The sequence below is a fragment of the Eriocheir sinensis genome, unplaced genomic scaffold (assembly GCF_024679095.1).
Source record: "Eriocheir sinensis breed Jianghai 21 unplaced genomic scaffold, ASM2467909v1 Scaffold1726, whole genome shotgun sequence".
NCBI lineage: Eukaryota > Metazoa > Arthropoda > Malacostraca > Decapoda > Varunidae > Eriocheir > Eriocheir sinensis.
The window spans coordinates 6,672-24,806 of record NW_026111102.1 but is presented as its reverse complement, the minus strand read 5'-3'; the positions used below and the strand labels follow the sequence as shown (position 1 = coordinate 24,806).

Sequence of the window (18,135 nt, the reverse complement as noted above, 5' to 3'; positions counted from 1 at the left end):
GATCCGGATCACCCCATGGATCATGAAATCCAGATCCTCAGTGGTGAAATAGAACACAGGGTCTCTCAGCCAGATCATTGATCTAAAACGGATCCTTGTAAATATAGAGAGGTTTTTTCAAGTTCAGAGGAGCAGTCACCATGAAAATACCGATAAAGGAGAGAGAAGAGAGGCAACACCATTGCAGCGGAATTTAAGAGTGAAGACTATCAGTAGAGGAGGAGGCTGATGAGACGAATAGCATTAGACTCCACTCTGTCCCAGAGAAGAGCTGTGTGAGTGGGAGGCCCCCCCCACACACACATATGAGATGCATACTCCATACAGCGAGGGAGGACAAGGCCCCTGTATGTGGATAGCAATGCTTGTGCGGGGAGAACAGGCAGGAGACGATACAGATCAAACAAACTCGAAAGAAGCTAATTTAGTGAGAGATGTGAAGTTTCCAGCCAAGATTTGCAGAGTTAAAGGATAGACCGAAGATATTTGGTGTTGAAGAAGGTGACAGCTGAGTGTTGTCGAAAAAAATGAGGGAATAGATGTTTGGAAGAATGTAATCGAAGTTAATAGGTGGAGAAATTGCGTTTTTGAGGCATTGAAGAACAAAGTCCTTTTACCCCCAATCAGAAATGATGAGGTCTGAGGTTAAGCGTTATGCAACCTCCAGTCTAGAAATCATGTAATTCATGTTGAGAGGGTCTTCTATTGAAAGCAGTTGAATAATGCAGAGTGGAAGTCGTCAGCGTATAGAGAGGATAAGACAGTTTGTTATGGAAAGATGATTATAGATGAATAACAGGAAGAGTGGGTGATAGGACAGAGCCCTGTGGAGCACCACTGTTGATAAGTTTAGGGAAGAACTGTGACCGTCTACCACTCCAGAGATAGAACAGCCGGAAAGGACACTGGAGATAAAGGAACAGAGAAAGTTAGAATCCGAAAGAGGGCAGTTTAGAAAGCAGACTTATGCCAGACTCTAGCGGAAGCTTTCGATAAATCTAGCGTACACCAACTGAAAGTTTCACCGAAACGGCTAAGAGATGATGACCCAGAATCAGTTAAAGAGGCAAGAAGATCGACAGTGAAAGGGCACTCCTTGGAGCCATACTGGAGATCTGATAGAATATCCAGAAGTTGAAAGGTGCTTTTGAATCTTCGGGTTAGCATTGATTCAAAAGCTTTAGATAGGCAGGAAAGGTATAGCAATAGGGCATTAGTTTAGAGGAATTTGGAGCGGTCACCCTTCTTAGGCTGGAGCTGTATGAAGGCATACTTCCAGCAGGAAGGAAAGGTAGTTGTTGACAGGAAACCCCAGAGGCGAAAAAGTTTGACCAGGCAGGGTATCAACACAGGCACAGTTTTTAAGGACAATAGGAGGCACTCCATCAGGTCCATAAGCCTTCTGAGAGTTGAGGCAGAGGGCATGGAAAACATCATTTGGAAGAATCTTAATAACAGGCATAAAGGGGAGTCGGAGGATGAGTGGGAGAATATGCCAGAATCGTCCAGAGTGGAGTTGTTACAGAAAGTTTGAGCGAAGAGTTCAGCCTTGGAGATAGATGAGACGGCGGTGCTGCCGTCAGCATTAAGGAGAGGAGGGAAAGATGAAGAAGTGAAATTGGAGGAGATATTTTTGCCTTGATGCCAGAAATCCCGAGAAGAATTAGAAAAAGCAAGGTTTTGACATTTGCTATGGATGAAAGAGGTTTTGTTAAGTCGAAGAATAGATTTGGCACGATTCCCGGGCGGAAATGTAAAGATCATGGTTAGCGGGAGTTCGAAGGCTCTGGTACCTTTTGTGAGCTGCCTCTTTATCTTTGACAGCACGAGAACAAACGTGATTAAACCAAGGCTTTTTAGCATGGGAAGTAGAGAATGTACGTTGAATGTATGCCTCCATTCCAGAGACAATCACCTCTGTGATGCGCTGGGCACACACAGAGGGCTCTCTATCCTGGAAGCAGTAATCATTCCACGGGAAATCGGAAAAGTACATCCTCATATATATATATATATATATATATGTACATATATATATATATATATATATATATATATATATATATATATATATATATATATATATATATATATATATATATATATATATATACCGAAACACAGGTTTCTGAGGCTACTGACAGCAATCTCTACTCTGTTCCCTCCTACTATCTCTATCCTAAATTTCAATCCAAATCTGGATGTTGCGCCTACGTGCGCAACGACATCACTTGCTCTCGTGCCCACGACCTTGACTCTTCTGAATTTTCCACCATCTGGTTAAGACTTCACTGTCATTCTATTACTAAATACATCTGTGCTGTTTATCTCACCTAACTCTACCAACTATGTAAAATTCTTTGACTATTTGAATTCTAAAGTGGAGCACATCTTGACCCACTCTCCCTTCGCTGAAATCTCCATCCTAGGAGATTTCAATGTTCACCACCAGCTTTGGCTTTCATCCTCTTTCACTGACCATCCTGGTGAACAAGCCTACAACTTTGCTATCCTCAACGACCTAGAGCAGTTGGTCCAGCACCCTACACGTATTCCCGACCGTCTTGGAGATCGGCCCAACATTTTAGACCTCTTCCTTACCTCAAACCCTTCTACTTATTCTGTCAAACTGTTCTCTCCGTTGGGCTCCTCCGATCACAATCTTATTTCTGCATCCTGTCCTATCGCTCCTGTACACCCTCTGGACCCACCGAAGAGGCGATGCTTCTGGCATTTTGCTTCAGCTCGGTGGGACGACCTGAGGATGTACTTTTCCATTCCCGTGGAATGATTATTGCTTCCAGGATAGAGACCCCTCTGTGTGTGCTCTGCGCATCACAGAGGTGATTGTCTCTGGAATGGAGGCATACTATCCTCGTTCTTTCTCTACTCCTCACGCTAAAAAGCCTTGGTTTAATCATGCTTGTTCTCGTGCTGTCAATGATAGAGAGGTAGCTCACAAAAGGTACCAGAGCCTTCAAACTAATGCTAATTATGAACTTTACATTACTGCCCGAAATTGTGCCAAATCTATTCTCCGACTAACCAAAAATTCTTTCATTAATAGAAAATGTCAAAACCTTGCTTTCTCTAACTCTTCCCGTGACTTCTGGCATCTAGCCAAAAACATCTCCTCTAACTTCACTTCTTCATCTTTCCCTCCACTCCTCAGTCCTGACGGCAACACTGCCGTCTCATCTATCTCTAAGGCTGAACTCTTCTCTCAAACTTTTTCTAAAAACTCCACTCTGGACGATTCTGGGCATATTCCTCCTACTCATCCCCATCTGACTCCTTTATGCCTGTTATAAAGATTCTTCAAAATTATGTTTTCTATGCCATCTCTGGCCTCAATCCTCAGAAGGCTGTTGGACCTGATGTGGTGACTCCTATTGTCCTTAAAAACTGTGCCTCCGTGCTGTTACCCTGCCTGGTCAAACTCTTTCGCCTCTGCCTGTCAACATCTACCTTTCCTTCTTGCTGGAAGTATGCCTTCATACAGCCTGTACCTAAGAAGGGTGACCGCTCCAGTCCCTCAAACTACCGTCCTATTGCTTTACTTTCTTGTCTATCTAAAGCTTTTGAATCAATCCTTAACCGGAAGATTCAAAAGCACCTTTCCACTTCTGACCTTCTATCTGATCGCCAGTATGGGTTCCGCAAGGGGCGTTCTACTGGTGATCTCCTAGCATTCTTAACTGACTCTTGGTCATCCTCTCTTACCCGTTTCGGTGAAACTTTTGCTATTGCGCTGGACATATCAAAAGCTTTTGATAGGGTCTGGCACAAATCTTTGCTTTCTAAACTACCCTCCTACGGTTTCTATCCTTCTCTCTATACCTTTATCTCTCTTGTTTCCTTTCTGACCGTTCTATTTCTGCCGTGGTAGACGGTCACTGTTCTTCCCCTAAATCTATTAACAGTGGTGTCCCACAGGGTTCTGTCCTATCTCCCACTCTTTTTCTGTTGTTCATTGATGATCTTCTTTCGAAAACGAACTGTCCTATCCATTCCTACGCCGATGATTCCACTCTGCATTATTCAACTTCTTTTAATAGAAGACCCACCCTTCAGGAACTTAACGACTCAAGGCTGGAGGCTACAGAACGCTTAGCCTCAGCCCTTACTATTATTTCCGATTGGGGCAAGAAGAACCTGGTGTCCTTCAACGCCTCAAAAACACAGTTTCTCCACCTATCCACTCGACACAATCTTCCAAACAACTATCCCCTATTCTTTGACAACACCCAGCTATCACCTTCCTCAACACTAAACATCCTCGGTCTATCCTTAACTCAAAATCTTAACTGGAAACTTCATATCTCATCTCTTACTAAATCAGCTTCCTCGAGGCTGGGCGTTCTGTACCGTCTCCGCCAGTTCTTCTCCCCCGCACAGTTGCTGTCCATATACAGGGGCCATGTCCGCCCTCGTATGGAGTATGCATCTCATGTGTGGGGGCTCCACTCACAGCTCTTCTGGACAGAGTGGAGGCTAAGGCTCTTCGTCTCATCAGCTCTCCTCCTCATACTGATAGTCTTCTACCTCTTAAATTCCGCCGCAATGTTGCCTCTCTTTCTATCTTCTATCGATATTTCCACGCTGACTGCTCTTCTGAACTTGCTAACTGCATGCCTCCCCCCCGCCCGCGGCCCAGCTGCACTCGACTTTCTACTCATGCTCATCCCTATACTGTCCAAACCCCTTATGCAAGAGTTAACCAGCATCTTCACTCTTTCATCCCTCACGCTGGTAAACTCTGGAACAATCTTCCTTCATCTGTATTTCCTCCTGCCTACGACTTGAACTCTTTCAAGAGGAGGTTATCGGGACACCTCTCCTCCCGAAATTAACCTCTGATTTTGGACCTCCTTTAACCTCTGTTCGGGAGCAGTGAGTAGCGGGCCAATTTTTCATTTTTTTTATTTGCGCCCTTGAGCTGTCTATATATATATATATATATATATATATATATATATATATATATATATATATATATATATATATATATATATATATATATATATATATATATATATATATATATATATATATATATATATATATATATATATATATATATATATATATATATATATATATATATATATATATATATATATATATATATATATATATATATATATATATATATATATATATATATATATATATATATATATATATATATCTTATCGTTATTAGACTATGAATCCATCCATAGTCACTTTATATATGCTAATTTCTATGGAAAATTAAATTAAGGATTCAGAGATTAAGAGGAGAGAGAGAGAGAGAGAGAGAGAGAGAGAGAGAGAGAGAGAGAGAGAGAGAGAGAGAGAGAGAGAGAGAGAGAGAGAGAGAGAGAGAGAGAGAGAGAGAGAGAGAGAGACAGAGAGAGAGAGAAGAAGAGAGAGAGAGAGAGAGAGAGAGAGAGAGAGAGAGAGAGAGAGAGAGAGAGAGAGAGAGAGAGAGAGAGAGAGAGAGAGAGAGAGAGAGAGAGAGAGAGAGAGAGAGAGAGAGAGAGAGAGAGAGAGAGATTTACATTTACATAGATTTACATAGAAAATCAGACCACACAGACCCCATGGTCCAGACTTGGTGGTCTGTCCTGAAACCTAGGTGATTTTACATTAATCAGAAGACTCCAAAACGTTGCATTTCTACTCTAGTTGATATTAAGTTGAAGGAAGTGACGGTCGAGCTTATTTTTGAAGGAGTCAATCGTGTTACACTGGACCACTGATGGTGGGAGCTTATTCCATTCTCGCCCTACAACGTTGGTGAAGAAAAATTTGGTGCAGTCTGAATTTACTTGTCTACATCTGAGTTTTACGCCATTGTTCCTCGTGCGCAAAGTGTCATCGATCATAAACAATGTTGATCTGTCTACATTCGTGAAACCATTAAGTATTTTAAAACATTCGATCAATTTTCCTCGGAGGCGACGTTTCTCAAGAGAGAACATGTTGAGGGTAGAAAGCCTTTCTTCGTAGGATTTGTTGCGCAAGGAAGGGATAATTTTCGTTGCCCGACGCTGAACACCTTCTAATTTAGCAATATCCTTTGCATGGTGGGGAGACCAAAACTGTACCGCATATTCCAAGTGGGGTCTGACTAAACTGTTGTAGAGCGGGAGTATTACATCTTTATTCTTAAATAAAAAGTTTCTTTTAATGAAGCCCAACATTCTGTTCGCTTTATTTGCTGCATCGATGCATTGATGTGAGAATTTGAGGTTTGACGCTCTTTTGACCCCCAAGTCCTTGACGCATTGGACGCTTTTGAGTTTAACGCCGCGCATTTCGTAATCAAACTTCTTATTCCTCGTTCCAACTTGAAGGACCTGGCACTTGTCTACGTTAAAGGGCATCTCCCATCTATCCGACCAAGCTGAAATTTTGTGCAAATCCTCTTGGAGGCTTTGCCTGTCTTTGTCAGTGAGAACCGAGTTACCAATCTTTGTGTCGTCTGCAAATTTACTAATGCGGTTATTGAGTCCAACATCCACGTCGTTGATGTAAATAATGAAGAGCAGTGGGCCAAGAACCGAGCCCTGAGGGACGCCACTAGTGACCGGCGCCCACTCTGAGTTAAATCCGTCAATCACTACTCTTTGTTGTCTGTTGCTCAACCAATTCGCAATCCATTGGTTTACCTGACCGTCAATACCTATTTGCTTTAATTTGTAAAGTAATTTATGATGCGGGACTTTATCAAACGCTTTCTGGAAATCAAGATAGACTACGTCCAGTGATTTGGTTACGTCATAAACAGTGAAGAGGTCGTTATAAAAGGTTAATAGATTTGATAGGCAGGATCTTTTGTTTCGGAAGCCATGTTGTGAGTCCCCAATTAATGAGTGGCTTTCAAGGTAACTCACAATTTTGTCTCTAATTATGAGAGAGAGAGAGAGAGAGAGAGAGAGAGAGAGAGAGAGAGAGAGAGAGAGAGAGAGAGAGAGAGAGAGAGAGAGAGAGAGAGAGAGAGATAGAGAAGAGAGAGAGAAGAGACAGAGAAGAGACAGAGAAGAGAGAGAGAGAGAGAGAGAGAGAGAGAGAGAGAGAGAGAGAGAGAGAGAGAGAGAGAGAGAGAGAGAGAGAGAGAGAGAGAGAGAGAGAGAGAGAGAGAGAGAGAGAGAGAGAGAGAGAGAGAGAAAAAAAAAATTTACATAGATTTACATAGAAAATCAGACCACAAAGACCCCATGGTTAAGACTAGGTGGTCTGTCCTTAAACCTAATTGAGTCTACATTAATTAGATGGCTCCAGAACATTGCATTTCAACTCTAGCTAATATTAAGTTCAAGGAATTAGACGGGCGAGCGTTTTTTTAAAGGAGTCACTCGTGTTACACTGGACCACTGACGGTGGTAGCTTATTCCATTCTCGCACTAGAATGTTGGTGAAGAAAAATTTGGTGCAGTCTGAATTTACTTATCTACATTATAGTTTTATGCCATTGTTCCTCGGTCGCAAAGTGTCATCGGTCATATACAATTTTGATCCGTCTACATTCGTGAAACGAAAAGAGAGAGAGAGAGAGAGAGAGAGAGAGAGAGAGAGAGAGAGAGAGAGAGAGAGAGAGAGAGAGAGAGAGAGAGAGAGAGAGAGAGAGAGAGAGAGAGAGAGAGAGAGAGAGAGAGAGAGAGAGAGAGAGAGAGAGAGTTTTCTATACAGAAAATTTAATAAGAAATTTCATCAGACGTCATTAGGAAAAAAAAAATACTCTGCGGTACCAGCAATGGTACCGGTATTAACGGTACCTGAGTTTTCTGTACCGGTACTCCCGGTACTCAAATTAACGGTTCTGCCCATCCCTACCACTGAATGAACGAGGGGACCCACTGGCAAGATAGTTATTTTTAATATACTTTCTCCATTGCCTTTCTGAATACTAATTGTGTACGTGAATGAATGCATTAAACCTTTCAGTCAGCCAATCCTTTCTCACCCAGTACTTAGCAGGACTGCTAGGAAGTAAAATTAATAAAGAGAAGACAAAATGGCTGCCGACAGCATAACCAAAGTAAGGAGCAAAGAACAGAGATTTTATTAGCAACATTATTTGGGTAGGCGGGCGATTAATTAACCCTCTCAGGGGTGGCATGTCCCTGCCCAAGGCCACTACTCAGTCCAGCCCCCCATTCCCAGTGCTTGGGGTGGGCCAGAACAATTGATCAATCAATACGCCGGGAGCGGGGGGTCGCCTCGCCTACCCTCTGATGGTAACCCCGGGGGTCCCTCCGAACAGGCTCCCATGCAGGCCCCTGTCCATCCAGAGTACTTCATGGCAGGATCAATCGACGAACATTGTGTGCGACTCGGGATTGTCTCCCACCCTGTGGGCAACCTCAACTTTTGGGTAGCCCCTTTATATATTTACTTTTTTTTTAAGGGAGAGGAAGCAGCTCAAGGGCAACAACAACAAAAAAAGTGTAGAAAAAAGTAAGCTAAGAGGTTGGTGATCGTCCCTATTTGGAAAGAATAAAGGGGAACGTTATGAACGCAGCATTCACGGCGGCATTACACTGCTCAGTGTGCCAGGGAAGGTGTTTGGCCTTTCGTTCCTCATATAGACTCGCAACCAGTTGTTGAAGTGGAAGAGATCTGATCAGTCTCGGTTCAGACGAACGCAACTTTCGACAAAGAATAGTTGAGGCTTATTTCCCTGCCTCGCTAGGAATGACTGTTAGCCTGTTGACTTGCCTGTACTCTGGGAGTGAGAATTATGCGATGTGTTATTGATTGGTATGTCGATTTCAAGAATGCGTTCAACTCAGTGCACCGTGTGGCAGTCTAAGACCTCCTACAAGTTCAAAAGATTCATGCCAAGAGTCTTAGCCAAATGACTGCCCTGCACTGTGGGAGTGATGGTGCTGTGAGGTGTGAGGGAAGCTTCCTTCCTATTAGCACGGGCGTGAGGCAGCGCTGCGTCCTTCCCCATCCCTCTTCAACACGTGCAGGGGCTGGGTATTAGGCTGCTATGGTGCCGAGTCATCGTGGAGCATGTAGTGGCAGTAGCAGGATACTGGTCTGTTTTTCTCAGCTGATGCAGCAATTCTTACTTAGTCACTGGACGTTTTGGTGATGGCCATGGAGGCACCGGTAGAGGAGCCGAAACCATCGGGAGGTTCACTGGATAAGGCGGTGCAGTCTGTTCATGTGTCTGTCCATCGAGATCTTGTAAAGGTTCACAAACCTTCGTAGCGTGGAGAAGAAAAGTGGCGGGTCACGTGCTGAAGTTGTATTATGTATTATTTTTTTGCCTACGTTGAGGATTCAGGTTAGAGAGGGGACAGAAGAGAGGCAGTAGGGGCAAATCTTTCTGGATGAGGTGTGCAGCGTCCTCAGCCTCCCCGAGCTGCTCTTTTCTTTTCCTTTCCCTGCTTATCTTCTTTCTTTCTTTCACGAGGCTGGATCTACAGTGGTGCGGAGGTCCGCTGGGTGCTCAGTTTTTGCGCAGGAATTGTTCTGGATGCATGTTTTGTTTAGGAAAGATGACGGACTATGTGTAGGAAATATGGCAGCGCTCCAGTTATTGTGGATGTGTAGGAGATATAACTACGCCCCCGTCGTGGCGACAGGTTGCTTTATTTTCTCTTGGGCTGCCTTATTTGATGTAAATTTGCCGTCAATAATAACTTGCCTAGTTAACAAGTGTGGCGTCATGGCGCGAGGTATCGCGGTGACCTGTGAGCTCCCCCATCATTTGTCTCTATTCCCTGACAGGTACGACCAGACGCCCCGCCACCTGGCAGCCATGTTCGGCCACAAGAGCACCGAGCAGCTGCTGGCACTACACGAGGCGCATAAACTCCCCTGCCGTGCGGGCACCACCGCCGACCAGGCAAGCCGCAACTATGACGCCTACCTCCAGAGATACGAGAAGCTTGGCTGCAAGGAACGCGACTCCCTGTCGCCTATTGACCACCACGACCCAGAGCGAGTCACGTGCAAGCTCATGGAGGCCATCGGAGTCCAGGAGCTGTGGGAGAAGGCAAGTGATATCCGTGTTGATTTTTCAGGTGGCGAGGCCCTCGAGGTGAAGGCGGCAGTGATGAAGGAGCTGCAGTTCATCGTCAAGAAGATTGGAGAGGAAGAAAGCCTATACAAGAGTAACCTTAGGCTGGTGGGCAGCTCAGAAGATGGGTCAAAAATATACTGCCCCGACGAGTTCGACGTCAACCTTGTTATTACAAGGAAAGACGTCGAAGTCGAGGTGGAAAAGACACCGGAAGAACAGGAAGCATCAAAAGGTAAGTATAAATTGGTACTGGCCCACGCGCCAGGTCTTGAAGGAAACATTGTGATGGACAAGCTGTTCCTTCTCCTGCAGAAGTGTCTCGTAAAGCACACACTGCAGGACAAAAGGCTGAGCTTCGTTCCGCCCTGCCTGAGCAGCACGCAGGTGGGCGTGGCCCTCGACCTGGCCTGGCAGGGGAAGGAGTATCCCCTCCTCCTGGTCGGTGTAGACCTCGTGCCCGTACTGGAGCTGCCATGGCATGACGCAATAACAAAACCAAAGCTCATGAAAGACAAACCCAAAACATTCCATGTCAGCAATACTGCTGACGGGTCGTGGCGATGCAGTTTTGCCCTGTCAGAGGCAGCGGTGCTGAAAGGATTGTCCGACATCCAACGGCGTGTGTTCGTAATGGGGAAGGTTCTGCTTTCCTGCCTCAAGGCCGAGCCGTGGATGCCACAGGACATGAAGCACCACTGCACCTGGTTTGTTAACAGGGAGTGGAAAATCAGTACCCCAAGTGGCTTCTGCTTCAAGAACGCTTTCCTTGGGTGGCTGAGGGATCAGCCAGCAGAACAACACGTCACCAGGGAGGAGGAGGTTCAGTTTTGCGCGAAGGCACTGATAGCCATTTTTAGGCAGTTGTGTGCTGTTCCCACGGAAGAGCGTGGCAATCTGTCGCCAGGCAAGATCCCTGCACACTTTGGAGGAGACTTCGAAGGCGTGAAAGTTGGAGAAGGCGCTCATCTCATCGTGCGCTGCCTGGAGGAACACTTGGAAAAGAAGCCAGGAAAGCATGAAGACGCTGATATGAATGAAGAAACTAGAATGCTTTGGATTTGGTTTGCAAGGATTTTGCAGAATGCAAGGGTTCGTTTGGTTGAATAGGCATTGTTATCACCCTCTGGAATAGGTGTTAGAAAGGCAATTCACATGCCACAGACATTATAATACATTGCTTGACGTATATCATGGTAACACTGATTGTGTGTGTGTGTGTGTGTGTGTGTGTGTGAGAGAGAGAGAGAGAGAGAGAGAGAGAGAGAGAGAGAGAGAGAGAGAGAGAGAGAGAGAGAGAGAGAGAGAGAGAGAGAGAGAGTGGTGGGACAGTTATCGTCCGTCGAGATATACATGACTGATGAAATACGACGCTTTGGTTGGCCCGCGCCTGCCTTGTTTGCCCAAGCCGCTGCAAGAACGCTGTTCCGATGGGCATCTGGATAGCGAGTTTGTCAAGTTGAGCCCCAAGGCCGAGCCGATGGCTGAGTGGTTAGCGTGCAGGCGCGGCGTCAAGGAAGACGTGGGTTCGCGTCCCGCCCGCTGCCACATCCTGGGATTATTCAGTCACCGCCGAGTGGCCCTAGACTACCCCCATACGCTGTCCTGAAAACCACTCATAAACCCGGACTCTAGACTCTCTAAAAAGGGGATCAAAGTTGAGCTCTCGGGGGCGGCATGAGCCAACAAGATGGCGCCATTGTAAACACTTGCCTGCGCCATAGCACGCTGGGGCAGACCATCAGGCCCCAACGTGGACTACCGGTGCCATTGGTGAAACGTGGCCAATAGTAACGATTACCAGCCAGCCGTGCCCTCCCAGCCCTGGCCACGCCCTCCTCCCTGTACGTACTTAAACGCACATGCTTTGGACGCCTTGGATCAGGCGCCAACGTATAGGTGTTGGCGTAGCCTGGATCACGAGGCTGTGTAGACTTTTGCAGTCTTGCTTACATGTTGCTGCATGGTGTTGCGTAGCCGGCACGAAGCCTCGTCTGCTGTGTTCACGCAAACTGTTGTGTTGTGTTAAGGCCGCACCCTTTAGTGCTGGTGTTACCCTGGACAGAGCGGCAGTCTGTCCTGTGAACCCATATTGTTGTGTTAAAGGAGCTGCCTAGTACAGGCCTACCGGCCTCTTGTAGACTCCTGCGTTCTTATGTTCTTATGTTCTTTTAGTGCTGGTGTTACCCTGGACAGAGCGGCAGTCTGTCCTGTGGACCCATAATGTAGTGTTGTGTTAAGGCCGCACCTTTTAGTGCTGGTGTTACCCTGGACAGAGCGGCAGTCTGTCCTGTGGACCCATAATGTTGTGTTGTGTTAAGGCCGCACCTTTTAGTGCTGGTGTTACCCTGGACAGAGCGGCAGTCTGTCCTGTGGACCCATAATGTTGTGTTGTGTTAAGGCCGCACCGTTTAGTGCTGGTGTTACCCTGGACAGAGCGGCAGTCTGTCCTGTATAACCATAATGTTGTGTTGTGTTAGTCTGGATTAAGTGTTTGTAAGGTTTTTGTACTGTACCGCATTGATTCTCTCTCTCTCTCTCCCCACCTCTCTTTCTGTATATATTTACAAATATAATCACGCTAATGAACTCATCAGTGCCCTGTTACTGAGGTGCAGACACGGGATATATGAAACACGTGACTGCTGACGCTCTGCCCAATACTCCCGCGGCCTCGCTGCACAAGCTTTCCTGCTCTGGCTCACCCTTCTGCTGTCCCAATCCCTCATGCAAGGGTTAGCCAGCGTCTCCGGTCGCTCCTTCCCCTCGCTCTGGAACAGCCTCTCCTCGCCTGTGTGTGTACCTTCCAGGACACAGACGCCTTTAAAAGGGGAGGATCGGGGCGGTTTTCCCTCCGTGCTCTCATTATGTCTTTGGATCCACTTCCACTTTCCTCCTCGTCGGGAAGTGCTCTGCAGGCTCCTTCCTTTATTTCCTTGCGGAGCCTCCCCCTGCGGTGCGGGAACACATGGTGGTTCAGGGTGTGACTGTAGAGCTGTTCCATGTCACACTTGCTGCCAGTATCTTATAAGTGTTCGGAGAGTTCAATCCGCACCCCATGGCGTAGTGTTAACACTGTTCCCATGTTATCAATGCCCCACACTACGGGCCAGCAGTGTGGGCATGGGCACAGCACCCCATGGCGTGGTGTTAACACTGTTCCCATGTTATCAATGCCCCACACTACGGGCCAGCAGTGTGGGTATGGGCACAGCACCCCATGGCGTGGTGTTAACACTGTTCCCATGTTATCAATGCCCCACACTACGGGCCAGCAGTGTGGGTATGGGCACAGCACCCCATGGCGTAGTGTTAACACTGTTCCCATGTTATCAATGCCCCACACTACGGGCCAGCAGTGTGGGCATGGGCACAGCACCCCATGGCGTAGTGTTAACACTGTTCACATGTTATCAATGCCCCACACTACGGGCCAGCAGTGTGGGCATGGGCACAGCACCCCATGGCGTAGTGTTAACACTGTTCACATGTCAGCAAATGTTTTCCTCTGTCTAGTATCGCTGAGGCTTTGGTGGTGTTACTTGAAGTGTGGCTGATGCATTTTGAGTTAGGTCAATATAATTATATTCCATGGTAATTATCATTTCTGTGTGTGCTTTGACATCATATATCTATATTGGAACGGCCATTACATTGTTTGTTACCTGCAAATAACAGTTAGTGCGTCTTTTGTACATTTAGAGACAGTTTCACATGTTGGCAATGCTTAAGTCTGTGTAGCATGGCCGAGGATTTAGAGAGGTTACGCTACACTCTGATTCATGTCAACACATATCCCATGGTGGTTAACAGAGCTGGGTCTCGGTGTGCCGTGACTGCATGTTTCTGCACTGAAGTGAACATTACATTGTGGATTACATGCAAAAGTCAGTTGGTGTGCTTTACGTACATTGCAGGCCCTTTGTCAGTAGCCGGGTGCATACTAATTTGAGCTCCGCGTCTGAATTTATTCATTTTTTTATTTATATTTTTGACAAAGGAATGTCAGACCCAGCGCGGATGATGCTGGTGCCACCAACATATGCAGAGTGATTTTCCTGTTTGTTATCGACAGTGTCATAGAGATATAAGCTAAATAAAAGAAGGCCTAATGTAACCTTGAGGCACCCTTGAGGGCTTTCAGCAGATGTTGTTACCATCACACCAGTGTTTACGGCGCACTCACTCGTATCGTTTACACAACTCCTGAACAGACTTTTCAGGATTCTGTAAACCACAATGTTGTAATTTCCTCAGCAGTATTTCATGATCTTGGGTATCAAAAGGGTTTTTATCACCAAGGAAAATACTAATTATTGTAAATTCTCCGTTTCCCTGATCTTGTAGCATTTTGGTCAATAAAGTGTGTAATGGCTATTTTCTTTTAAAACCCACATTGTCTGTTACTTAACATTACATAACCTCGACAACTGCACCGGTCCAGCAAACACTGCCTGCCCAAACCTCCTCAAAAAGGTGGAGATACACACACACTTTGGAAGCAGCCGTGACTCTGGCAACGGTTCGTTCACTAAGAAAAATACTGCTTGAAAAGACACACTGGGAGGCCGGGACACGGGATTGGGACATAATAGGGATGAGAAGGAGTAAAAAGGCGTATGCAACGGGGACGCACAACGAGGAGGAGGCATGCAGTTGGCAAGTTCTGAAGAGCAGCTAGCAGAAAAATATCGGTAAGAGAGAGAAAGAGAGGCAACACTGCGTCAGTCAGAATTTAAGAGATAGAAGACTGTCAGTAAGAGGGGAGTTGATGAGACGAAGAGCCTTTCACTGTACTTTGTCCAAGAGGGTTGTGTGAGCGGAGCCCCCCCTTATATGAGGTGCATACATCATGCGAGGGCGGACGAGGCCTTGGGTATGGACAGCATCCGGGAAGGGGAGAACTGGCGGAGACGAGGCTGAACGCCGAGCCTCGAGGAAGCCTATTTAGCGACAGTTTGTGACACCCGGGTTACCACAGTTTAGCTTCCCCAGGTTTCCCCAGCTATCCGTTTATCGACCAGCTGGAAAGAGATGATGGACATGTGGTTGAGTTGCACGCCAACTGCCCGGGCCGGGATTCGAACCCATGCCCGTGAATTTGTAGCTATACACGCTAACCACTCCACCACGGAATGACTAAGGAAGCAGCAAAAGTTTCACCGAAGCAGCTGAGAAATAAGACAAAGTCGTGTCCATACTTACAGAGCAGTTTAGTGCATAAGACAGTGTCGTGCAGGTACTTACAGGCCCGCTCAGTCATCAAGGCAGTGTCGTGCAGGTACTTACAGGCCCGCTCAGTCATCGAGGCAGTGTCGTGCAGGTACTTACAGGCCCGCTCAGTCATCAAGGCAGTGTCGTGCAGGTACTTACAGGCCCGCTCAGTCATCGAGGCAGTGTCGTGCAGGTACTTACAGGCCCGCTCAGTCATCGAGGCAGTGTCGTGCAGGTACTTACAGAGGTGAGCTAATGCATTGCAGTTCTTTACAAGCGTGGCTCGGCAGAGGGCCTCACCCTGTCCAGACATTAACCAGAACACCTCCACATTCATGTCAAATAAATTGTTGAGTCCAGGACGCGAGCGACGGATGTATAGTAACGCTGGACACTTTGACACGGATCGGCGCAGCAATGTAAGATACTATTAAAGACATGTCCCTTGAACGTAACTTGTATATGTTTGGACGCAGTGAAGCCATTTTGATCGCGTTATAACATGGAGAACCTCGTTACATAAGTGATTAATCTGCAAGTAGGAATGAACACCGCAAGGCAGCGCCGCGGGCAGGGCGGCATGCAAGGAGAGGCTGCCTGGGTAAGTGTGAACACCGCAAGGCAGCGCCGCGGGCAGGGCGGCATGCAGGGAGAGGCTGCCTGGGTAAGTGTGAACACCGCAAGGCAGCGCCGCGGGCAGGGCAGCATGCAGGGAGAGGCTGCCTGGGTAAGTGTGAACAGCGCCAAGGCAGCGCCGCGGGCAGGGCAGCATGCAGGGAGAGGCTGCCTGGGTAAGTGTGAACAGCGCCAAGGCAGCGCCGCGGGCAGGGCGGCATGCAGGGAGAGGCTGCCTGGGTAAGTGTGAACAGCGCCAAGGCAGCGCCGCGGGCAGGGCGGCATGCAGGGAGGCGGTGGCTGAGTCGTCAAAGTAACGGCCTCGTGTTCAGGAGGACGCGAGTTCAATCCCCGCCCGGTGCCACCAAGCTGGGATTTTTCAGCCGCCGCCGAGTGGCTTAAAACTACCCACATGCTGTCCAGAAGACCACCTATCAACCCGGACTCTAGATTCTAGGATCAAAGATGAGCTCTGGGAGGGCAGCATGAGCCAATGCAAGATGGCGCCACTATAAACACTCGCCTGCGCCAGAACGGGCTGGGCCGACCATCAGGACCTACCGGAAAGAAGCCTTGGACCGACCATCAGGATCCACCGGGAAGAAGCCTACCGGCGCAATAGGCTGCAATGTAAAAAAAAAAAAAAAAAAAAAAAAAAAAGTGTGAACAGCACCAAGGCAGCGCCGCGGGCAGGGCAGCATGCAGGGAGAGGCTGCCTGGGTAAGTGTGAACACCGCAAGGCAGCGCCGCGGGCAGGGCAGCATGCAGGGAGAGGCTGCCTGGGTAAGTGTGAACAGCACCAAGGCGGCGCCGCGGGCAGGGCAGCATGCAGGGAGAGGCTGCCTGGGTAAGTGTGAACAGCACCAAGGCGGCGCCGCGGGCAGGGCAGCATGCAGGGAGAGGCTGCCTGGGTAAGTGTGAACAGCACCAAGGCGGCGCCGCGGGCAGGTGTCCAGTCCTGTGCTGCTGCTCACCCCCAGCCACGCCTTCCCCTCCACCCCCAGCCACGCCTTCCCCTCCACCCCCAGCCACGCCTTCCCCTCCACCCCCAGCCACGCCTTCCCCTCCACCCCCAGCCACGCCTTCCCCTCCACTCCCAGCCACGCCTTCCCCTCCACCCCCAGCCACGCCTTCCCCTCCACCCCCAGCCACGCCTTCCCCTCCACCCCCAGCCACGCCTTCCCCTCCACCGTGTGCCTTCTCCGTTCCTCAAACCACTGCGCCGTGTCAAAGGGCAAGAAGGACCATGCCAGAGGGTTATGCAGCCTTCAATGGAGGGCCCCACCTCGACGCATTTTACTTTACTATTACCGTTCACTAACGCCTCCGCCTCCTTGCCCTCAACCCTAGTTAAGCCCTGCACACTTAACACTTAGCCCCCCCTGTCCTGCCCCTGTAGCTAAGCCCTTCACACTTAACACACTCCCCCCCTGTCCTGCCCCTGTAGCTAAGCCCTTCACACTTAACACACTCCCCCCCTGTCCTGCCCCTGTAGCTAAGCCCTTCACACTTAACACACTCCCCCCCTGTCCTGCCCCTGTAGCTAAGCCCTGCACACTTAACATACTCCCCCCCTGTCCTGCCCCAGTAGCTAAGCCCTGCACACTTAACACACTCCCCCCCCTGTCCTGCCCCTGTAGCTAAGCCCTGCACACTTAACACACTCCCCCTCTGTCCTGCCCCTGTAGCTAAGCCCTTCACACTTAACACACTCCCCCCCTGTCCTGCCCCTGCCTTGATCCTCTGCCACCCTCACACCCTGCCCCTGCCTTGATCCTCTGCCACCCTCACACCCTGCCCCTGCCTTGATCCTCTGCCACCCTGCCCCTGCCTTGATCCTCTGCCACCCTCATACCCAGCCCCTGCCTTGATCCTCTGCCACCCTCACACCCTGCCCCTGCCATGATTCTCTGCCACCCTGCCCCTGCCTTGATCCTCTGCCACCCTCACACCCTGCCCCTGCCTTGATCCTCTGCCACCCTCACACCCTGCCCCTGCCTTGATCCTCTGCCACCCTCACACCCTGCCCCTGCCTTGATCCTCTGCCACCCTCACACCCTGCCCCTGCCTTGATCCTCTGCCACCCTCACACCCTGCCCCTGCCTTGATCCTCTGCCACCCTCACACCCTGCCCCTGCCTTGATCCTCTGCCACCCTCACACCCTGCCCCTGCCTTGATCCTCTGCCACCCTCACACCCTGCCCCTGCCTTGATCCTCTGCCACCTCACACCCTGCCCCTGCCTTGATCCTCTGCCACCCTCACACCCTGCCCCTGCCTTGAT

General features: G+C 48.6%; 1 protein-coding gene across 1 annotated transcript; it reads left to right on the top strand.

Annotated features, from left to right (window-relative positions):
• Positions 1–9,251: 9,251 nt before the first annotated feature.
• On the top strand, positions 9,252–14,392 carry LOC126990541 (uncharacterized). Its single transcript, XM_050849139.1, has one exon. The coding sequence runs from the start codon at positions 9,478–9,480 to the stop codon at positions 11,131–11,133; it is 1,656 nt and encodes a 551-aa protein (XP_050705096.1). The 5' UTR covers positions 9,252–9,477; the 3' UTR covers positions 11,134–14,392.
• Positions 14,393–18,135: the final 3,743 nt, after the last annotated feature.